The sequence below is a fragment of the Hippocampus zosterae genome, chromosome 8 (assembly GCF_025434085.1).
Source record: "Hippocampus zosterae strain Florida chromosome 8, ASM2543408v3, whole genome shotgun sequence".
NCBI lineage: Eukaryota > Metazoa > Chordata > Actinopteri > Syngnathiformes > Syngnathidae > Hippocampus > Hippocampus zosterae.
Window position 1 is genome coordinate 13,274,059 of NC_067458.1, and position 25,074 is coordinate 13,299,132.

General features: G+C 39.2%; 1 protein-coding gene across 1 annotated transcript; it reads right to left on the reverse strand.

The window, feature by feature from the left end:
- Positions 1-1,819: 1,819 nt before the first annotated feature.
- adgrl4 (adhesion G protein-coupled receptor L4) lies at positions 1,820-19,913 on the reverse strand. Its single transcript, XM_052074543.1, has 16 exons — positions 19,556-19,913; positions 19,232-19,381; positions 14,853-15,002; positions 13,111-13,260; positions 12,807-12,877; positions 10,797-10,976; positions 10,478-10,661; positions 10,298-10,411; positions 8,977-9,176; positions 7,813-7,992; positions 7,415-7,618; positions 4,753-4,973; positions 4,282-4,348; positions 4,058-4,149; positions 3,800-3,968; positions 1,820-2,216 (listed from the first exon to the last, which is right to left on the reverse strand). The coding sequence occupies exons 1-16, from the start codon at positions 19,668-19,670 to the stop codon at positions 2,154-2,156; spliced, it is 2,310 nt and encodes a 769-aa protein (XP_051930503.1). The 5' UTR covers positions 19,671-19,913; the 3' UTR covers positions 1,820-2,153.
- Positions 19,914-25,074: the final 5,161 nt, after the last annotated feature.

The following is a 25,074-nucleotide window of genomic DNA, read 5'->3' on the forward strand; positions in this document are numbered from 1 at the left end:
CATTGTCAGAATGACATGACAAAGATAATCATCAACAGCAGCAGTGGGTGGAATATAACTTAAGGCAACAGACAGTACTAACCAGCTTGCATACTGATATTATTTAATATGTTGAGTATAATTGTAGTTTGCAGTGGTGCAAAACCTTTCACATTAGTGAGAGGCATATCCAACATTGTGATATTTTTTTACACACCGCCATGTCTTCTACTTTTAGTAAAGGTTGCATTTGGCTTTCGGGTAACAATTCAGAATGACAGTAAAATGTGCAGTATAACCTTTACAGGTGAACTTAATTTGACCTTTTCAACATTTTTGAACACTCATGTACGATTCTTTAATGTTTCAAGACTTTGTGCAAGTTGCTGAAATAAAATATCCTTGAGATGCCGGGTTGTGTGATGTAAAAAACGAGACCAAGATAAAACTTTTCAAAACGTCTTCCACATTTAGTCACATCTTCAACCTGTACAAGTCAAATGATAAAATTGCAATCGGAAAGGGGAAATATAAACAGTTAAAAAAAATGTCTTTTAGAGTAGGAATCGGATAGTGTTGCACATTTTGATTTGGCAATAATTGCCCACTCTTCTTTGCAAAAACATTCCAAATTTGTTCGATGGCATGGGCATCCACACACATACCCCCCCCCCCCCCCCCCCCCACACACACACACACGATTTTTATATTTTGCCAAAGAGTTCATCCACGACCCTGGTGGAAATACTGTAAATTGCAATGGAGCGAAAGTCATTTCGCATTAAGTTATATTTTCTAACCTTGCTCGCCGCTCAACTGATATCAATTATATTCTTATTAAGAAATAGTAGTATGCTCATACTGTGGTGTAAAACCTCAATAAAAAATAATTAAACTAAGTATTTTAAGGAAAAAAGAAGTGTAGAACTTTTAGAACTTTAGGTGCATCTCATAAAGACACAAATAGTTACAACTATTTCTGCAAATGCCTTGTTGTTGGAAAAAGGTTGTCCTTGAAGAAATAGGAGAGAATCAATGTCTCCTTGGACCAGTGAAGAGAGACGTCAGAGGAGTCCTGCTCAATTGATGATGATGGTTTATCTGTGCAAGGTAATGACTCTATCCCACGTATTGCATTATTTGTAACTGAAACACAAATGTGACTTGAGTTCAAAAGAAATATCCATAAGCGTGGCAGGCCGTAAACATGGTGACTTTCTGTCATTACTTTCCAGTGCAGTTAGTTACTCAGTAGAATGCTGCCATCTAGTGGCATGAAGTCAATTTAGGTAAAGCCTATTTTATCACGTTCACATATTCAAAGTAAAGTAAATGGTCACGAGATATAATTAAAACGCTTTTGTACCTGGGAATAAATTAATACGAAATTATTATACCCATAATTGATTATCGTGCCATTTATTGTGATAGTTTTGAGCCCTGGTGCGTCAAAGCACCTTAAAGGTCAAGAATACAAAACAAAAAAACATTTTACTCACGCTTCACTTTACATTGTAGAACAGCATGACGTTTTTATGAGTCCCTAATGGATATGGGAAGACAAAATCGACGTGAAACATGATTTGACTCACACAGACACCAATTAATTACTGGCGCATTGATATTATTATCAACAAGATTATTTATTTGCAGAGAACAAAAACAACAACCAACCAAACAAAACCTTCCTGACAGAAATGTTTGCCGAGCTCATGAAGCTGCATAGTTTAGACCACTAGATGGCGCCATTGTTCATTATTTCCCCACGACACGCATAAAAGAATCTGGGTATTCCAGTACCGTACTCAAAAGGTGAAAAAAATGGATAAACGACACAAGGTTTGTTTGCTAGATTCATTTTTATTATTAATTTAACATTTAGTCACTAGAGCGGTTCGAGTGCGAGACCATTTTGTTATTTGGAGTATGACAGGCATTAAATTAAAACAAAATAAAAAGGTAAAGGTGTGGATTGCTGGGTTACTCTCAGAAGAAATGGTTTTATGAATGGACATTGTTTATTGCATGCATTGAAGCACAAACGAACAAAATATACACCACAATGTATGGAATGAGAGATTTTTAAAATACTTCACATTCACTTCACATCTGTTTTATAGTATAGCTTGGAACGTTGTTCAAGTTAATCTGGTGCTTGCATTCATTTAATGAATTCATCTCAGGCATTCAAAACAGCATGCCGCATTTTTAAAAAGCCTGTAGTACTCCTCTTGAATCTGAAAACAACAACAACAATGACACAATCATCACTCCTTTTTCTGATACAAAAGAGGGAAAATATATACAAATCTTTTAGAAATTATACCGTCACGTGCAAAAATATCCAGCAGTGTCTAGAATGTATTTCCATTATAGTCCAGGAAAATTATTCACCTATGTGTGACTGTATTTTTTAGTAATAGTTTAATAACCTTCTACAATTCATTTATTAGCATTTCTCTCTAAACTAAATAGATGGTGGAATTGTTTTCACTCATCAGTAATGCTGCTATTATTTCATATTATTTCTTATTTCAGTTTTACTGTAATGCAGCTGCGGTAAAAACTTCAAATGAAGGATATAGTGGTTGCTTAAAATTTTGCATAATAATGTATCCTATCCTGTCCTCCCTATCCATCCATCCATTTTCTAATCCACTTCTCCTCACGAGTGTTGCGCGTATGCTGGAGCCTATCCCAGCTGTCTTTGGGAGGTAGGCGGGGATAACCCGAACTGTTTGCCAGCCACCGCAAGACACACAGAGACGAACAACCATCCACACTGACACTCATACTTAGGGACAATTTATACTGTTCGATGAACCTTTCATGCATGTTTTTGGAATTTGGGGGGAAACTGGAGTACCGGGAGAAAACCCATGCAGGGTTCACAGGGCTGCACCTCAGCACTGTGAAGGAGACGTGCTAACCAGTCGACACCCTGCCGTGCTCCCTAAAGTTATTGTTACTCACTGTATTATTATTATTAATAGTATTAGTACTAGTATCTTTTGGGGCTGGAAAAAGTATAGTGCATTCTATTCTGAGTGTATTCTATTGGGAAATGACAACTTGGCAAAATGTTTTCAGAAGTTACTTTCATTTCAGAAAAATCTATATCTTCAAAATTAATGAATGCATTGCCAGTAATACTGCAAATTGACGTTTGATTTCAATGCTCTCGGATAGCCATCAAACTCCTTTAAAATGGTGCAAAGGCAAAAAGATGTTGGTTCTGTTTGATACTTTGGATTTGTTTTGTTTTCAGGACTTTGTTTGTTTAGGATTTTGTTTTCTCCATGTTTTAATACAATCTGTCAAGTACACTCTACTCCTCCCTCCTGCCTGCTTTTTGGGGTCCACCACCACCTCGCTACGTGACAATTATCATGTTCCAAATATTTTAATAGCACCTGTTACACTATGGCTGGGGGGTGTGGGTCGGGGGGGGGGGGGGGGGAGTAATCACACACCCAGACACAATCGGGGATGCAATTGCCCATGTCACGTGCATGGCCAACTCCATCATCTGCAAGGGAGATCTTGCAGTTTAGCTGTCACTGTAATGCATGGACCCCAGTGAGTCTATTTTTGTTTCAGCAATGTCAGGCATGGCGTACTTGGGCATATGAGGGTCAGACCATCCCGATTTTGATGCCATTGAAGAACGTCGCTAGGATTGGCCCGCAAAAGGCTTGAAAGAAAGTTTAAAAAAAAAAAGAAAACTCCACCGATGCACAGTTGTACTGCACTTCGCCCTAGACTCGCCCCATGTATTTAAATGTGCTTTCACAGTCTGTATGTATCCTTGTGACATTACCTTTCTGGAGAGCACGCAGAGGAAGATGAAGATGAACATGCCCTGGAAGGTGTTGGTGATTGTGAACAGATACGCTGTGAGCGTGTTCTCATAGAGGATGTGCAGCACTCCGAAGGTCCACGTGGCACCCAGCACGAAGAGCAGCGCTACGGCACCACGGGCACATGACCTGACCAGCCACAACCAACACAATTACACTGATAGACAAAAACACCTGAAATGGACAACACAAGTCTAATCAGGTATTAATAATCCCACCTGATGTTCTCATAGTGGCTTATTTCAGGCTTCTTCACCACCGTGTGTCGGTACACTTTGTAGATGATCACTCCAAAGGCCAACAGATTCACCTGAGTGGAGATCAAAACAAACACATCACAATTTCGGTCAATTTTTGTCCGTGAGCTTGTGGCTTGTTATTTCTTATGTTTATTTGTTATTTTAGCTCGTGAGAATCCTTGGTACTTGCTCAAATAACTTACTAGGATGATCAAACAGGCGGGTCCAATGAAGCTCCATATGAAGTGGTTCTCTGTGCTCAGCCAACACCTAAAATATAAAAGCAAGATGTCCCACTTAGCGACCTTGATTAATTGTATTTTGCCTGCCTTTTATCATTGGGCCTCAGCTTCAATCTCTCCTGATGTGAATCAATAGAGTCTTGTTTGGGTAAGCACCCCCTATGCCCCGAATGCTCGAAGCGATGCTCTTTTTCAAAAATAAGACCTGTTCTGTATAACAAAAGAAACAATAAACAACAGACAAGCATCTATTTTTAATACTGTCAGGCTATCGACCGTATCCATCTTCCACTGTCTATGTCCAAACCAGCCATGTATTGAAATGCTTTAAAAATGAATTGATTTATTTTCCTAACTAAAGGCGTCTCATTTGAATTTTACTGAAGTCTTTGTTTGCGTCATCAAATCAAATGAGAAAATGTATATACTCACATTTTATCAGTGCCATAATACTTGGAACCGAGAGTGGCTGAGATGGCCACGACCACTGCCGGGCTTCCATAACCGAAAATGTAAAAGTTACGGTGCAGGAAGCCTTTGTTGTAGATGACGCCAACCACTATTAAGTACAGATGGATGCCCTCGATGCACATCCAAGCAAAGGCCGCCAGGAAGAAATAGTGCAGCAGCCCCGCAATAACTGAGCAAAAGAGCTGCCAGGAAACAAAGAAAGAGAAAGAAAGAGAGGGAATGTTTCATTCGAAAGGCCGTTTGAATGAACTGAAACATAAAAGTGTTGTTGAATGTTGATTTTCATGTTGGTCCCACACATTCCCTGCACCACGACAAAGTAACCATAAAACTTAAATTATATCGCTATATAACGAGACGATAAAAATGATACATACATTTTTTTTAATGCAATAAAGTGACTTTCGTACGTGAATAAAAAATGTGTTTGCCCCATTCAACCATGTCTTGGAATACAATAAACAGCACACCCACATTTATCGGCATCTGCTGTGGTTGACCTAATGTTTGTTTGTTTTTTTTTTCCCACGCAGGATTACATTTTAGAAACACGTTTTATGTTTCTCAAGTTCCAAGTGGGGTTCTGGAATGCTGACATTTCCAGGCAGACAGAAATGCTGCAGCTGCCAATGACATAGTTGTTCTTTTTTTATTGCCATGCAAACAGTTTATACCAGTTATCCACACTTGGATCATGGGTGAGCTGGAGCCCATGTATGAGGTAAAGACTGATTTTTGTCATGCTTCACATAAATTAGTCACTTGAAATCTTTGTTTCTCCATGTGGGTGGGCGGAGACTGTGTGTTGTCATGTGACTGCCTCGCACTGTTTGATTGGAGAAATGAAGTGAAATATGTCACTACGAGTTATGCTGTCTCGGTGAAAGAGAGTTGTGACACAAGTCTCTTTGACAAACCAAATTAGATTATGCAATTAACAATGCATTCATTTAGATACCAATTAAAGTAGACAATGGAATGTAGATCAATTTAACGAAATTAAAGAAGCATTTTTTTCTGAATAATCAAGTGAAATTAAAACATATGCTGCATAGAAACTACTCTGACAAGAACAATTTATCCCAAAAGTATGTGAGTCATTATAACTCATTACTACACCCCTGAGCCCCTGGAGTATATTCTTCTTTTCTTAAAAAAAAAAAAAATCAAAATAAAGAAACAAATGTGTAGCATGCATGGAGCTGCTTCTTTAATGCTGATTCTGAAGTGACATTAGACATTTTTGTGACTTTTTGGTATATTCTGAGCTCCTCATGTTCAGTTATTCAACTTCTGTGGTTTCACTCTCAACCGAGCCGATGGAAGTGTAGTCGTTCATTCCCCTGAAAGGACTGCGTGTGCTCTATTCCCACTCAGACTGTGTGAATGTGAGAATGGTAGTGTGTCTCTTTATGTGCAACCTGTGCCTTTTACACAAATTCAGCTGGGGTCGGCTCCTGCTCCACACGCCCCTGAACAGGATCAGTTGAATGGAAAATGGAATGGAAGGATTCTCAAAATGGGGTGCGCGCCGTGCTTCCCGCGGGGTACATGAGCACTCTCCATAATGTGCGCAAGATTGAGAAATGGTCAGGGATGGGCATTCCCTGGGAGGAAACGGCCCGGACGGACACCAATTTATGGGACGAAGGATCAGAACTTTTTAAAAAAGGATGGAGGGACAATGACAGAAGGATACCCTCGTTTGCGGATGGAGGACGGACTGGCAATATATATATATATATATATATATATATATATATATATATAATCAAATATTATATAATATATATATACTATATATATTATATATATATATATATTATATAATATATATATATTGAAATTAAAAATAAATAAATTAAAAGCCTTCTATAAAACTTACAATGAAGGAACCACATGTATGTATGTAGCGGACTGGACTATCTCAGAATTGTTTATTAATTCCTTTGCTGTGTGTTCACAAACGCCCCCATAGAATTTATTGTGTGATTTCTTCGCTTGATTTTTTTATTTTGGTGCATTATTTCGCTTTTCTTAGTGTCAGTGAAATGATCATTAATTTCCGTTTTTCGGAGGCTCTCGAGTTGAACGAGAAGATAGAAGGCACGAAGTCGGATGCAGACGTGTCTGCGTTTGTCGAGACTGATAAAAACAAATAAAGTGTATGTTTTACAAAACCAACACCACAGCTCTCCTATTTCGGAGCTGCAACATGTATCTACAGTATATCCATTTGAGCTACACTGTATATTAGCCTCCTCTCAAAATCCTTTTTTCATTTTCAAACATTCTTTATAAAGCTCTAGGGACCCACTAGATGTCGCTTAAAGAGCCGCATGCGGCTCTGGAGCCGCGTGTTGCCGACCCCCGATATATACAGTATATATGAACAATAACAGTATTCACTACTACTGTCAGTCACCATGTGTTCTCCAGCATAAAAACAACAGATGTGCTCCATTATTATCTTGTTTCAAAAATGACATTCTTTTTGTTTCAATAGAACTTGTATTGAATATTTTTAGGGGGTTTGCCATCTTTGTCATGATCCTGCAGGAGGCGCCACATAAAATGTTTGGGCAAGACTGCCTTAGTGACTGCCTGAGTTCTTGTTCATTACCTTGTGTGTGTTCATGTTGATCCCCACCAGGAAGATGAACTCGGCCATGAAGAGACTGCAGCACAGGTTCTTGTGAATGGTAGTCCTGGTGCTCTGGATCTCGCTGAAGAACCAGAAGGTGAAAATGCACATGGACAAACAGATGATGGAGATGATCATCCCCAGCTGGGTGATGCGGGTCAGGACGATTTGATGGGCGACAAACTGACATATAAAGAGAAATAGACGGTGTGTCATCAAGGTGAAACTGGGAAGAGTCATATACTGCGGATAGTTTACTGCGGAGCATTAACCAGCGTTCCAGTGCTCCAATTACTAACCTCCCAAACTGATATTTGGACAGTGGACATGCGTTTTGTAAATAAAAAACAAAATAAAACAAAACAATAAACCCTTACATTGCTTCGCCCCGAGGACATGAGGATGGCAAAATGTGTGAGGTGGTTGCAGGTGCACGTGGTCGCATTGCTACTGACGTGCACGGTCTTGCACCCGTGCGTGGCCCAGTGACCCTGCAGGCTGTCAATTGTGTACTCCCAGAAGGCACATTTGGTGATGTCGGTTTTGAGGTCGACAGGCTTTGCAGGTGTAAAGGAAACAAAATATCTCATTAGAATAAATGTAGAACACAAATTGTTTGCCTTAGAGTGTTAGGGGGGGGGGGGCATTCATCAATTGTCAATAAAATGCAATTGGAATTTGTGGCATTAATTCAACGATGTTGAAGGTCACTAACTATATGTAAAATTTATGCAGGGTGTTGTGCTGTCATTATACTTTTTTTCATATTTATTGACTTGGTAATCTTATTAAATCTACTGTCAACATAATAATAACTCGGTAGGTTTTGGGACAGAAATAAATTAACTACGATTACGTTTCGCAAATGACTAATGAAGTGTTTCTTAAATCATGACTCTGAATTAACTGAACACTACATGAGTCTTCCCATAAAAATTAGATCAGGAGCCTTAAATACCAGTCAATTTCATTTGTGTCGTCAATTGTCTGAAGCAAAGAATATTAGGAATTGCCAAGCAAGAATACTCATTTTGACTTGGTTTGTTGTGTTTGCTGTTTACTTTATTAATAAAAGTAGATGTGTGGAGCATATTACCACATTCTGCTGCTGCAATTTTGGTCTATAGGTACAATAGTTGGAATCGTCAATGTTAAACAATATCATTAATGTTTTATCAATGCTTTAAAGTGTTTTTACACATATGACACGTCGTAGGCGTTTTGTGTAAAAACATTTGTTAACATTTTCCTTTCAATTCTTGTTCTTTCTTTTCTGTGAAGTTTCTTCATAAGAATCCATCTGTTAATTGCCGCAGCAGCAAATGCAAGTCTCGGAGTAGTTATGATGCTTATTGTTATTTTGGAGCTAGTATTTCAAACTGAATAAAACTCTGCAATGTTTTAGCAAGGTACAACACAAAGATGCTGACTGCAGCAGAATGACCACATATGAAAGGGGAACTCCCGAACAAAAAGTTCTGCACCGCAGATTTGCAGCAGCTGCAAATTGAGCGAAAGACAGCTCGCCCGTTCATCTTTACCTCAACGTGCCTGAGAGTGAAGCTGACATGGTCAAGCTGGTAGACATCAGCAGGTTTGATGGCCGCTGCCACCACTTGGGAATTGACAGTGATTTCCCCTGTTTCTGCATAGCGCGAGTAGTCTGTGACACCCGGGTCGATGCTCGGCTTCAGGATGTCTCCTATGCTGTCATATCGCACAAATACCACTGACACGCTCTCTGATGGACAAAAAGAGTTGAGCAGACCAATGACGATGGTCAAACCTCATTCTTTGGATGTCATTGTTGAGTGACAAGGAGCATTACATTTCACAATACGTTGATTTGCAATGTCTCAACATCCAATATCCCAAACATATTTCTTTATTTCATGATTGATGTTGCCCATCGTTTCATCCCCCCCTGCCCATTTTTATATTAACATACATATTGAGATGCACATTTGATTTTTATTATTTCTCCAAGGTTGTGGTTGGTACCCTGTCAGTTCCCCATGATCATCACAGGTAACAACTCTATTTTAGTGACAATTAGAAATTTGTGATTATTATGGTTGCAACACACTTCTTGACATGCCAACATCGGGCCAAAATTCCTTTCCTTTTAAGTCACTATATAGTCAAGGGGAAGTATTTTAATTTAAAAAAGTCAAATAAGATTGATTAAAATATTATTAAGTACATAAAACAGAGCTTGAAAATAGTTAATGATTTACAGTAAGTAATTCTCTGTGCATTGTTGACTAACACAAATATGCCGAGCCCAAGACAAAATGGATGTGACTTCATCTTTCCTTTACCAACAGATGTTGGAGCTACAAAAACATTTCTAATACATCCCACTGAGTCATTGTGAGGCTTTCCATGCTATGACGTTAGCCAACAGCTCACACTCAAGCGAACAACCTTTCAAGGCATCACCTCCTTGCTTGGGAATTTCAATATTGACACCGAGCTTGGCAAGATCCAAAGTAAAAAAAAAAAAAAATGAACAGTGTAATTACAAAATGCCTGGTAGAGTAAATCGTGATCATCGACAGATTCATTACTTTTCTCATTCTCCTCCCCTTCTTTAGGTTTAGCTATTCTGAAAATTTGCTTCCAACTTTGAGAGACTAGTGATGGAAAGACCCTTTTTCTACAAAGACATCCTTGGATGAATGTAACATGGAAGCTCTAAACTCCATTAAACACAAAAAGGATGAACGAGAGCAGAGATTATGAGTCAAGTACCTTCGGCCGCTGCACTAACAATTCAGCATCCAGTGCAGGTGCAGAATAGAAGTTAGAATAGAATTTGCGAAACTAGCATTTCTGCCATTGACCTGAGATTAAACTCACCATTAGTGCCCTCCTTTGGTCTCATCTTTGGAGTGAGTGTCATGATGTTCCCGCCCATGGTGGATGACAATGCGTCTTTTTTGTGATTAGCATCAAAAGTGAACAGTTTCATTTCTAGGGAAGAGATTGACAGATGATAATAATGATCAACACCGTTCAAAGTGTCAATGACAGCTTTACCCATTTGTGTGTCTTTAATTTGAAGTTCATTGGGAGTTTGGAGGCTGTGAGCCAAAGCAAGAGCACTTTCTTCAACAGTGTGCAGCAGCTTGGTGACTGTTTGTTCCCGGCGCTCCTCTTCAATCCTGCCCCACGCCACCAGCTCATCCTTCTCTACCAAGTTGTTGACCGCTTTCGCTAATTTCTGTTGACAAAGGATTTTTTTCCCATGTGTTATGCCGCCAATAAAACATGCACTTGACATAAAATTCCTGCGGGATAAGAGGCACTGTGGTCAAAACAGTGAGTGAGAAGAATGAAATGAGCGAGTGAAGATTACTGTGAGAGTTGCGTGGACAACAGCTGGTTTGACAGGCTGATCCTCTCCTCCTGTGGCCAGCAACGACGTGGACAGACTCAAGGCCTCGACATACGCAATCACTTGCACAGAGGTCAGATCCCCGGACGACTGCTGAGCAATTTCATTCAGTAGGCTGAGGGGCTCAGTCAGGTTACTCATCTAAAAGGGCAGTTAAAAAACAACTTATATTACATTTAGTCAGACAAATCACAGTGCAGAAAAAAAGAAACAGAAGTATGGTGTGGGTTGTTTATAATTACGGTAAGTCGGTTTCCATTGCTTCACCTTCAGACACACCTTTAAAATCTGATGAGCTCCAACATTAATCATGTGTCATAAACAATAAAGCTGAGTTTTGCGTGACACTGTCAGAGTAATCACCAATTTTTATTGGCGTTGTTCCAAATTGCTGTAAAATCAACCCAAACTTAAAGATGCTTCTTATATTTACCCATCTTACGTGGCTAAATAAGGACATCAAATATAAAACTGAAAACCGTTATAACACAATCCAAAAATTGTACTATATAAACCAAAAGTTTGATTGAAAATAATGTGTCAAAGTACAAACAACTGGAGTTTCACATGTCATTTTATAAAATGTCAGATCACCGAATTCATCAACTCGCTGCTGAGAATGTGAGTGTTTGTAAAGTGCCAACCATTCTTGACCTGGATGTCTCCAGGACCGGTGTTGTGCAGGTTGGATTACATCTGACCCCACTCACCCCGGACACAGCCTGTTTGACCCTCTGCCCTCAAGCAGGAGTCTACGGTCCATTCGGACAACAACCTCCAACCACATAAACAACTTCTTCCCCTTGGCAATCAGACTCATGAACACGCACGCACACAAAAACGTGTCACTTATACTCCACATGTATACACTTGATGTCTACTGCACACTGTTTGGGCTATTGCACTTTTTTTTTTCTCAGTCTCATACTTTATCTTTATTATTAACCGTTAGGTGTCATGTTGCACCATCGGACCAGAAATATTTCATAGCTGTGGATGTACCTTTCACTGACAAGAAAATTGATTCTTATTCTGATTCTGAGTTGAACACATCATTTCAGATTGCATAAAACATTAATGCTGTGTGTCACTTTTGCCTCGTCCTTTGTACTTTTGTGACACTTTTCCTGAAAGGATAATGATGGAGAAGGATATCCACCAGAAGTGAAGTAAGGACATTCACTCTAACCACAACACCTCACGCCCCCCCCCCCCAAAATAAATAAAAAATAATTCCAATTACAGAGTACTTTAGTGCCATGGTAATAAAAGATGAACAGCAGTCCCAGTAGTAGGTGGATGACTGAGCAGAAGTGTTGTTTGCTAAGTCTATAATTTATGTTTTTGTTCCATTGTTGTAAACTTGATAAGAATCACAGCCTGTATCAATAACTGGGTCCCCGATTTTTTTGGACAGGTGCTTGTGCGCTTGGCGTAAAAGAAATAAAAATAAATAAATAATGCATAAATTCATTTTTGTGCAGGAGCAAGTCTCGTCTCCCATGTTTGTGAGCGCGAAGCGCCTCATATGAGCATTCCAGCTCATGCCCCTGACGCAATTTGGTCACAGAAAGTAGTCTGTGCTTGGCGTAAAACCGGGCAAGTCTCGTTTTTGCTTTTGAATTTGGTAGAACGCACTGGATATCGCTAGGCCTTCCAGCAGACTGAGGTCATATTTTATTACGGTACCCCCCTGAGCGCACCTGAATTTGATTGAATGAGATTGTGCAGGTGTAACTAATCAAGTACATAGTCTGAGTCATTTTCAACCACAGTCCAATACATTGAATCTATTCTTGGTTATAGGCCTTGCCAATGAGGTCTCCAAACTTTCAGTCTGGAGAGCCTGTAATTTCTGCAGTGTGCTTTTGGTCACACTTACATCAAAAATATTGCTTCATGATTATCGGTCCTTTCTTAGTACTTTCAATCTAATCAAACGTGTTGAATGCCATAGGATGGGGTACTTACATATTCAAGTGTTTTATTGACAGTCCGTGTGATGCACCCGATGTTGTCATGGCAGTGTTTTTGGGGATGATCTGAAAAATAACAATGACCAAAAATCAGCTGAACTGAACTCCACTAAAAGCTCTGTGGCTAACAATTTTACCAGTTAGATTTATTTTTATTTTTTTTTGCAACATCCACACTTGCAAAGGGTTTATAACGTGGGTTGCAGGCAACATTTGCAAGTGTGAAAGCGACTGTGTATAAACCTAAGAATGAGAGAATGTGGTGAGTGCGGATGTGTATTCTTCCTTCTCATACTGACCTTTACATCTTGCACCTTGCTTTGGATAAAAATGCTTAGCGCCAGAAGTTGGGATGTAATCACGCTGACAAGTGCAATAGAAAGATCCATTGATATTGTGGCAGTGTGAGTTCGGTCCGCATGCCTGTGCTGCCTCACATTCATCAATGTCTGAATAATGCACACAAAAAGCTTACCTTCAGTTTAAAGCAAACACAATGCGATAAAAGGAAATTCTGCACATGAGACGAAATGACACATCATAATATCTAAGCGTAATTACTGATAACTTGATTTCATTGGAAATATCCTTTGTAATAATGATGCTTAATCATTCTTGTAGTTGGACTACATGTTCCCATTATACGTGAGGTCTGAGAACGACCTAGTCGTAGGTTTTCAATGAAGGTGGTGGTGTTTGTGCTGCATATTGAGCCAAAGTTCTCGTGTGACTTTTCAGAGCAGCAGATGGAGAGGAAGCAAAAGGCCCAGCCAGGAAAGATGAACCTCCAATGTGTTTATTCTCCATAGTTCAGTGAAAGACAAAACAGTTTACACATTCACACGCTGTTCCAGCAGCTAACGCCTAACAGCTGTTCAACTGTAGTAATACGCATTGCCAAGACAAATCATTAATTTGCAAAGACATTACCGTAATGATAAAGGAAGTCACACTTAACAAGTTCTTAAAGATTTAATTAATGCTTTTGATAATTTTCTGAATTATCATTTTGGGTGGTAATCACCATAATCTTTCAATCACAAATCAGAAAAGTAGTCAAACTACCGTATTTTCCGCACTATTCAATGTTCTCAAAAACTGACAGTGCACCTTAATCATCCGATGTGCCTTATATATGGTGTTACAGTCTCTTTATATTCCCCATGAAGTTGTTTCCCGTTCGTGTTCTTATGCAATCTCGTGGTGATTATTAGCAGGAACCGATTGTAACGTAAAAGGGTTCTGCCGACACTAATTGACATATGCATAAGCGCGTTTTACAGCTGTTACGGATGTGAAGGCTCTACATAAACTGTTTTGTATTGTAATCTCTTCAGCGTTGCACCATCTGGTGGATGCATAACACAACCGCAGCCACTATTGTAGCTGCCATTGTATGCGCCTTAGAATGGAGAGCACCCTTGAATGAAAACAGTTTTAAAATAGGCCATTCATTGATGGTGTGCCTTATACTCCGAAGTACCTTATAGTGAGGAAAATACGGTATGTTAATGAGAACTAAAACCTACTCGGCTTTGAGAACACAAGATAATTTTCTTACACTAACGAGCGTTCTTTCTTTCAACCACTTGGGTACGGCATAAATTACAATGCACCTAAATGTTTTCCCCTTATGTATTAAACTAGACGGCAGGGCTGTCATTTCACATCATACCTATCATTTGAACAGTGTAATGTTTTGGATAAATACAAAATTGCCAGACTCAGTGAGGTTCCTGGTCATGGGTACCTCAAAAGGGTGCTTGGTTGGGGGAGCTGGAACACCTTCAGAGGTGACATAAATGTCCCAACGTCTTGTTAAATTCAAGTTTATAGGATTATAGGGAAACATTAAGCTAAGTCTGGGTAAAGTAAAGCGACGACAGAACCGGAGAACCCTACAGATGAGGGGCAAAGTTTCAATTCAGTCAAGCTGTGACTGAACTTCAAGAGTTTGAGTATTCTGTGATTCTGTGAAGTTCTGATCACCATGCAGACCGAAATGCATATAATTAGAATTAGTTTTAGAATTGATCATTACCTCTGCATTCGGTGCCATCATTCGTCTGGAACTTGGCCTGTCCAGTTGAAATGTAACCAGGCAAACAAGTACAGTAGTAACTACCCATTGTGTTGGTGCAGTTGCCTTTGTTGCCGCAGATGTTTGTCACATTCTGACATTCATTGTCATCTGTGGCAAGAAGAGAAGAACACTGTAGTTACCTGGGAAACCAGCTTTGCATAATTTGACAGTTAATCACTTGGCCTGACCACTGTCTGATGACAAAAGATGGAGAAAAAAAAATCAAGTACCGGTACCAAGTTGATGTTTCAGGAAAAGCTATGTTTCATACACAGCTTATCTTTAATAGAATGATTTTGAATGTGTCATGTAGACAAAATCACAATGTTTGGAACCAACAGTCTTAAGGATACCACCACTGACCCAAAGAAACCCATGTAGGCCTTTAAAACTCAAGGTCAATCAATGATTGCTTTATTGGTTCAATAATTACAGCTACTGTTGGGTCTCCGAGTTTACCTCCAAAGCAGGTCTTCTATATGATACAGCAGTTTGAGAAGAGGTCTTTACGTGAAACCACACAATGAAAATCATTCATTTTAGCCGTTTACCCTGTTCTGCCCATTTACCTACTTTGGCCAAAAGGCATGGACTGGTTTGGTGATGAGTGGTCCTATCGAAGTACATTTTGGCTTATTTTGACACCCGAATCAACAACTGACATCATGGTGAAGTGTCCAAACAATATACTTTGTGCTATTTTTGTGTGACCGTTGAGAGCCAAGCATTCTCAGAACTGAACAAATGTGTGTCAAAACTGTGTGAAATCAATGACTGAAAGGCTAAGCCGTGGAAATCGGAGCATGGCACGGTTCATAACGTAAAGCGTCGATTCAGATTGGTCCAGTGACATGACGACACTGAAAGCAATGGCATGTTGAATTTACTCAATTGTATTTTGTCAAATGGTTGCATGGAATAAAATCATCTTGATCCTGATTTAAATATTTTTTTAACTAGTCAAGTCAAGTCAACAGTATTTATAGAGCATTTTCAAACAGCCATCGCTGCATACAAAGTGCTGTACATGGAGCGATTTAACATACACAATAAACAGTAAGACGAATCGGTAATAAAGGCGGTAGAAAGCACCAAGCAGTAAAATCAAGAACAAATCTAAGTCATGCTGATTCGAACGCCAAAGAATACAAGTGAGTTTTGATCCAACGTTTTGCTGTACAGTGCTTACAACCGCAGGACTTTTATTGCATGGTGACTTGGGATTGATATGATATAGTATGTTGTATTCTGAGGTGTTACATTTCCTCCTTTTGGCATTTGGCTCTGGTATGTGTGATGGATTATTTCTTGTCCATGAATTGCATTAGTTTACTGTGCAACTTTTTTTTTTTTTTTTTTGGCTTGAAGGGAAGAATGCACACCATTTTAAACTGAATGTCTCTTTCACAAGCATTCATCCATCCATTATCCGAACTGTGTATTCTCACGAGGGTCTCGGGTGGGCTGGAACCTATCCCAGCTGTCTTCGGGCACAATCACACCTCGAGGCAATATAGAGCAGCGGTGTCTATTACGTCGATCACGATCCACCGGTAGATCGCGGACCGGTCCCAAGTCGATCGCGAGGAGTGTAGAGGAGAAAACAAACAAACAACCATTTGTTTGCCTTTGTGCATGTTAGTAATTTATATATTTTTGTGTTAATGTACAGTGCACCCGAATCATCCTATCGGTCTCATTTTCACAAAAGGTATGACAAAAATAGAATAAAATAAAGCCAGTAAATCTTTAACTTGCGGTAGAGCGTGGCCTGCGTCACCGGAAGTTGTTGGTGCTTAGCAGTCTGCATTCGCAGCTTGTGATCAGAGCTGTTGCACTACATCTTTTATCGTTATCATGAATCTCATTCAAAGTTTGTTTCGTGTACAATTCACCAAGGGCAAGAATAGGAATCTAGTGGGCCGAGGGAAGCACTTTAAAACGGTACGTGTGAGCTACAATAGTTAACAGGCTGCAAAAGTGTGTTGCGCGCCTCTGTGTCAGGCCGTTGCTCATCATGGCATGCGTGTTTATGTGCGTGTGCGGTAAGGGGTCGAAAAGTCGATCTTTGGTCCAAAATGTTTGGGCACCCCTGATATAGAGTGCCCAATTGACCTACCATGCATGTTTTTGGAATGTGGGAGGAAACTTGACTACAGAGAGAAAACCTACGTAGGCACAAAGAGGACACGCAAACAGCACACAGGAACCCATATTCAAAACCTGGAACTCTGTACTGTGAGGTGGACATGCTAACCAGTCACTCACCGTGCCTCCTACTTCACAAGAACAGAAAATACAATTCATCAAATTGATGGATACTACTGTATGTAAACATTAGTTTATGACTGAGCAAAAACTAAACAGTTTTTCTTTTAACTAGGAGGCATGTTCATTCAAATAATTAGAATGGACGATTTTTGTGGTTGTTTGTGGTTGCTTAGTTCTACTTTAAATACTATATTTAATTAAACACATGATCTCTGATGAGAACAATTTCACATGATGCTGAGGTGACTCTCTGCCCATGGAGTTTACTGGAACTGACTTGGTATGAATTTCCACTGCTGTTTTCACGTGTCTATTGAGGACAAATACTGTACCTTTCCTCTCATCTGTACTATACGCACAAGGGTTGTCCAAGAGGGGATATCCTGCCTTCTCATGCGAGGTGACTAGGACTCAAACAGGAAATACCTCGCACCATGCACAGGATGTGCTTGCAATCGCTCCGACACAAGCATTGCACCTGCATGCTCACTTTCAAGTTTTATCTGAGGCATCATTAAAAAAAAAAGTTGTTCTCTGTTTACATAACAATAAGAAAAGCACACAGGATTAAGTTGTAACAGTCGATTTAGAGACTGAATTTTATTAATCCTGTTTGTCTCAAAATCATCTGCCAGTGCTTATGTGGTGGAAAGTTGAATTTTCAGCACTGTGCAAACCTGTTGGGCTCCCATTAGATTTATTATCTTTGCTATACCAAAATGTTAATATATAATTATCATGCCATCATTAAAGTCCAAACCTACACCAATGCTGAATTGTTGATAAAACTGAGGTGGAAGGGGTGGAGGGGAAATCAGTTCACTTTTTACACTGTCCTTACTGTGAAATCTACGAACGGTATTTCCTCTTATTTACTAGTTTACAAGGTCAAAATGAATGTGGCACAAAGGCTTCATTAAACAAAGCTTGCACTACAGAGAAAACCTTTAAACCTTTTCTTAATGGCATCACAGCTCCCACATTGACTAAAGATATTCAAACAAATTGAAACACACTTCAAACCCATTGAAAAAAAAATATATGATTTCAATAAACCTCATAGTAGAACTTCCAATGTGGAGTTTCAAGCAGTAAATACCTTTGAAGGTACATGTACTTGTAAATCAAAATCAGAATCGGTCAAGTACGTAGAACACACAAGGAATTAGTCTCCGGTTACATAGACTACTCTAGTATTTCAATAACAAGCAACTAAGACAAACAAAGATGTGACATATAAGTTTCAAAAGACTTTCTGGAATGTAACGGTACCTTAGTGCAGTACTGCCACCCACTGACAGCTGTGCGACAATGTGCAGAGTCATCGAGCAGAGCTCAAATGTAATTAGTGGGGCAATACAATAATAAGATGGTTGTGCAGATAATCGTTATACCATTTTTTAAGTGACCAGCAGCAGGAACTGTAGTACTGTACCACAATTATACACAAAGTCCTTGAACACTTTATATATTACGTATTCACCACTCAAAATTGTTTACTGTGCACCAGCAGTCCCACGCTTCCATGGCGCTACTCTTTGTCTGTATTCACAGTTCTTTAATTATTATTTGTGATTTATCTGAAAAGTAGTTTGTGGGGTAGAACTGTACAGTGGACCTTTTTAAGTTGAATGTGACACGAGAAGTGACAGTATTTGAAGAAAGTATATTCTCATCGAAACCCTACAAAAATTGTTGGACCGAGTCCCGATAACCTGGACAATAGAGATTGTACTTTATTTAACTTCAGTATTAATATTTAAATTGGCCACTTCTTCATGGAATAAAATAGCAGCAAGTTGTCACAGAAATAATTAAGATTTATATTCTAAACAAGTTTTTATTATTTCTCACTCTATTTGACACATTCTATTAAAGATTCCATTAAGACATGTATGGACACTTCAATTGGCAACTCATTATGACGTGTTTTAAAAATCAGAGCCTACTAGTAACTTGGTATGAGATGCACAAAATATTGAAATGTCTACAAAACATACACACAAGACTATTTACATTGGAAGTACTCAGTGACCATATGAATAGTTTTGTGGATTGATATTTACCATTACAAAATGTTGTCCCATCTCCGGTATATCCATGGCGACAAAAGCAAGCCTCGTTCGAGCCATTCAAAGCTCTGCATGTTGCGAGTTTGTGGCAAGAATCACAAATGTCAGACAATCGGCAGGGGTCCATCATACTGGAGAGCCATGCTGTAAAGACACAAACACAAAACGGAACCTTTGGAAATATGCCACAACATTTTAGTCCCTGTATTGCCGTCACATACATTGGTTGATTACAGCAGTCAGGTATGAACAGGAATGTCATGGTCATGGCAACATTGCGCCCCATACAACCATGTAAAGATTGCGTGATTCCCATACCTGTCAAAAGGATTAGTTTCATTGGTGACCAGAGCGAAGACTCCATAATTGCGCTGGTTCTGAATCTGCCTTTTAGCAGACTGTGAGCAGTGGGCTGGCTTCTGACGTCGTCCATTTCCTTAAGTCACTTTTCCTGTTTCTCTAAACCTGGCCCTTCCTGTCTTGATCCTTAATCTGCTTCTACTGAAAAAAATATATATATATATGACTACAAGCACCATCACTCGGCTACTTTATCCTCATCAAAAAGCGGCGTCTTCATTTGACACTTAGCATCCACTGTATTATGTTTAGAAGCATTGGTGTTTGTACTTCAAGTCTTCCTGTGGTTCATGTTGCCCTTTGGAAAGCCTCTGTTGCCATTGTTCAATTGTCCAATGAGGTTTTACTCAGGGCACAACAACTCGGACTATGGCTGGAGTCAAGGATGACCTCCTCCCTTCCGAAGATAAGTTTACATAACTCCACTGCTGCCATCTTCAACTACACAGGCCCACGTAACTCACAGTGTCTTGTCATCTTGCTGCATTTCAATGATTGATTGATTGAGTCAAGATTTTAACTGCAATACTAATTACAGTAAATTCTATTTGCTGTCATTTTTATACAAATGAGGAATCTGACATTTTCAATACATTACTGTCCAGAAAGAACACTTCTTTATCTTTTATTCATATTGACAATAGTAACACAAAGCGTTGTTTTTTTTTTATCGGAAAATTACATGAACACGATTGTCACAGATTTAGGTGAAACCAAATGAGAAGTTTACATTTTGACTTTTAGTCATACAGAGCCAACATTTTGAATCCTATGAGAACATTAAGAGAAAGAAAGACTGTACAAAACAGTCTTCAGTGGACTCGTAATAGAGTCCACATGTGAAACGCACAGGTTATTGTCTGGAGAGTCCTGAGCCGCTGCCACCAACCCCAAACAGTCCAAACATATGTGGGTGAAGGAAAAAGGTCACTTTCTGCGAAGACGGCAATAGAAAAGTGCCAGAGTGTTGTGGTGGAAAATACAATTTCCGCCGACGTGATTCCACACGTGTTGCTCGTTTCATGGCAAAATGTTGCATTTGTCCCATGATTTATTAGCCTGAGTGCCGAACAAGAGTTCAACTGTTATGTTCAAAAAAAGCCTCCCAAAACTTCTGGCTCATTTAAGTTGCACCATTTCATTACATCATTGCTGTTGCAAGATTAAAATCAGATGAGTGGTGACGCGTAGAATTTTTAATGGCTTAAAATACAAACGAAACAATGAACTGCTTCATACTGTATTTGCTTTCCTGTGATGAAATAAAGAATATGATGATATGTATTATCCCCCCCCCCCCACCCCCAGTCACCTCAGTTTATGTTAAACTAGCTGAACTCCTGGAAACATTTTTATGCTTTGATGGCTTAAGTTCCCGAGATAACTTTTTTTCTTTTTTAAACAAACACATCTAGATAGAAATGTTCTGAGTGTAGTTGTGTTTTTTTTTTTTCATGACTTTTTCGTGAGAAAATACTGAGACAGACACCGGATACAGTAGAATAAGATGTTCAAGGTACATTTATTTTTTCTCCTTCAAAGTTACGAATGCCCATTTATATCCATGCAGCCGACGAATATTAATGCTCCAAATTGTTATGTCAATGCATCATTTACTTGGAGGAAGTTGGGAAACAGGTGAAATGAAATGTGAACCCAGTAAAGACAAGCAGCCATTCAGGTGTAACTGAGATCTTTTTAGACCCGATTTTTCGCTTACAACCACATTCATTGATGAATAGTCTCCCTTGGAGGACTTCTTTGTTGACTTTATTGCAATCTGTGGAGGCGGTTTGAATTGCTTAGGCAAGGCATGGAGTTTGTTGAGAGAGGCAGCCGCATTGAATGGCACTGTTAGAATGGCTCGGCATTACTGTCCTGGGAAAGAACTCGGTGAAAAACACATCTGAATGTCTCGCTCAGACTTTCTTACTAAAACGATAAGGAAGGAAATGATGTTGACTCGAACAAACCTGGACTGATTGCACCCTTCCACGATGCTTTTTTCCCCTTCTCGGGAATGCTCACATTCAGTGAGAAGTTCTTAAAAGCTCCCATGGGAGGTTTATTTGCTTCATAGTTTGTATGCGAAAAAAAGAACACCTGAGACGAGTGCGGAGACTTTGCTTTCCCTTCTTATTGATATGGAAATTCAGAAGTGGCAGAGTTTTGCATTGGTTTGACACGTGGCTGCTGTTTAGGCTATATCCAGAGTTGAAGTGCAGTGTTCGCTGGGTAATCTGTTTTGATACTTGGCACAGGTGATATCGACCTTATGGTCCGCCTAATGGGAGGACTGTTTACTGAGCCACAGATGGCTACAATTCTCTCTCATAAAAACTGGGAGAGCTTTATTATTCCAACACCCAAAGTTGAAAAGTGAGCGTAGTCTTGTGCTCTTTTCTCCTGCTAGCTTCAGTGTGAGTGAACCCACATTTTTGTTTCCTTTCCACCTTGACAATCTCCTGACAGCTATATGAATGAACAGAATTAGAAGAAACTGGTGAGGTCTATCAAAAAAAGGTTCCTTTTAGGGCGCGGGGGGGGGGGGGGGTGCAATACAGAAAGGTACATCCATGTGTTATAGGAGTGTGGTGCCTCGAGATAAAAATGCATTCCATGACCATGCTCAAAACTCAAAATTTTTTACCGTATCTGAAAACCATATTTTCTCCAATGAAATAGGTCCGGGGGGATAGTTGCAGTGTGTTTAATAAGAAAATGTAACACTCCATAATATTGTACATAGGGATAATGGCATAATTCAAAAGAATTACTGTACAAAGCATGACACCGTTTTTGCCTCAATTCAATACTGCTCCTGGTGTGCCCACCTTGGCGAGTTGGGGAAGTCTAAAAGATTAAGTTCATCCATCCATCCGTTATCTGAGCCGCTTATCCTCTTTGGGCAGTACGTGGGGAACACCCTCAACTGGTTGCCAAGCTAGTTGCAGGGCATACATAGACACACCTCAGGCATGGAGAGAGCATGCAAACTCCACACAGAAAGACTGGAGAACGGAATCAAAACCCGGACCTCTGCACTTTAAGTTGTACATGCTCACAACCTACTTTGGTCAGCTCATTTTAAATCTCATGAGGCCAGACACACCTAGGAACAATATGATTATGTTCTATTTCATTACTTTGTTAAAAAGACAGGGTTAATTAAACACTTGTTTTGTCTAATTCAACGATGTGTTATTTCCTCGGAAGAGTCGGTTTCAATGAGGGTGTTTAAATAAGCTTTGTTGTTGATATGTTTATTTTACAAAAACTGTAATCAACAATTATTATCAGCATTCCGACATATCTGTTACATGTTTGCCTTGAGAGGAAACAGCAGACAACCACTTGGCGCTTCTTTCGACTTTGCTGCCTTTGTGATGTTGTGACACTTCAGCTTCGTCTCATGTTAACATTAGCGTGATTGTCGGATGCTATATTTTTGATGGGTGAACTAGTGTACCTTTTGCATAAGTACTGATGAAAACAGACAATTTGCTGATCTCAAGTACACACATTTCAGTAAAATGGTTAACTACAACTACACATTTTTGTCTTTTAAAGCTAGCTGGAGAGTTGATCTGACTATTTGGCCGCCTGTTCAATGCAACACTGCAGCTCAGTCCTGAAATTGTTCCACCAGCACAACCTCCTGATAGTCTGAACAAAAAGAGAAAGGCGTTCGGCACTCATAACCAAGGTTTCATTTCGACTTGCACAGAGGATGCTCTGTATTTGGATGATTATCACGGACCCTATGACAAACCGTTTTCTAATTACCGCTACATGTATGAATTAATTATGCCCCATTGCAATATTGGTTGCCATGATAATTGCAGTAAGTCTTTTTTTTTCTTTTTTAATGTGGTGTGTGCTTGTTTGAAAAAAAAACGAACAAACATGATTCAAACTGCAGTTTGTGTGTAATTTCTTTATTTATTTCCTGTTTCACTTATTGTTTGGGGAAAAAATAATTGTTTATTGACTCCCGGTAATAGTTTAAAAATGAAACTCAACCATAAAATATTATGTTGTTTTATATTCATCAAATATAATGGTAATGCAATATGAATCTTATTCAGCGTAAAAGGAAGAAAGAAACCTGCCTGATAGTGCTAACCTTTGAAACGACATACTTCTGTTTAATAAATTCAGCACGATGTGTAAAATTGTTTAACAATTTTTATTTTGTTTATTTGTTTGTTTGTTTTTTAGCTCAATCTAGAGCAGACCTATAATAACACGTTCGGTTTATGGTAATACATTGTTTTTGCACCTTAGTTACCGTTGGCGTCTGGTAACGTTAATTCGTGATTGGTATGGTTGTAGGTAAGTGACATTAGTATTCACTCTGATACATGTTCACAGATGTGACATGTTTTGATACATATTTTCTTTCTTCCTTCTTCCTAGAAATAAATCAAGGAAGCCCAGTTTATTTTGTTTTCCAAATGTTATCATCAAAATCAAAATGTTGACTTTAATTTGCAGTGAACACACAAAAAAGTTTGCATTAAAAAAAAAAAAGATCATTGTCCTTTTTCATTCATACAGATTGGACTTTGATATACGACAGTTTCCCCAAAGTTAGGATGCAACTTATAAATTTCCTTCAGGCTTGAATGCTTCACAAAAGCATTTGTCCCGACCCGGATTGAACACAGTTGAATGATTCTATCCATATTCCTGAGTTCTTCGACAGTCATTTTTTTCCCCCTAGATTTTCGGCAAGGAGCCACAAGTGTTACTGATTGGGGCTTTTTTTTTTTTTCCTTACCCGCCAACCCCTTGTTAGTTTCACCACTGGAACAAAATGTCACAATGGACCGAGGTTGTGTTCCTTCAAGGATGCAGTGTATGGTATCCTATGCTATGAGGTGGTGACAATGCTAATTTCAAAACAGTTCAATCGAAGATATATAGTCAGAATTACCGGATAAGTTGAACTACTATATGTAATTTAACCTGTAGGCTCGTAAGATAGATAATTACTTTAATTTATTGAGCGCATGTAGCACAGTTCAATGCACAAATTGAATTAGAGTATTTATTAAGTGCACAACTAAATGAAGAACCAATATTAACCATATAACACTTTCCATTTGTTAAGCCACATCTTAATGGTTTTGCAATGTGATCCTTACATAAGATCTCGTGCCTTTTTTGAAATAATTATTTGTGATGACGTTAAAAACTGCATTGATGTATGACGTGCGATGTGTTCTAACCTTTGGTGGGATTGATTTATGCAAACTTAAAGGTGAAGCCACCGGCACTGTGTACGCCACCTCCCTGTGAGGCCGATTCTGAATTTATAAAATTTCGAGGAGCTTGATAATGTAATTTGGAGTGGCCTTTTATAGGTTAGGTCACCTGCAGCGCTCCTTGCAAATTGAGTAAAGAACTGTAATAGAAAAAGGATGTCAGGTGGGCTCCCTGCTTATAAAATCATTAACAGCAGTTTGTCTTTT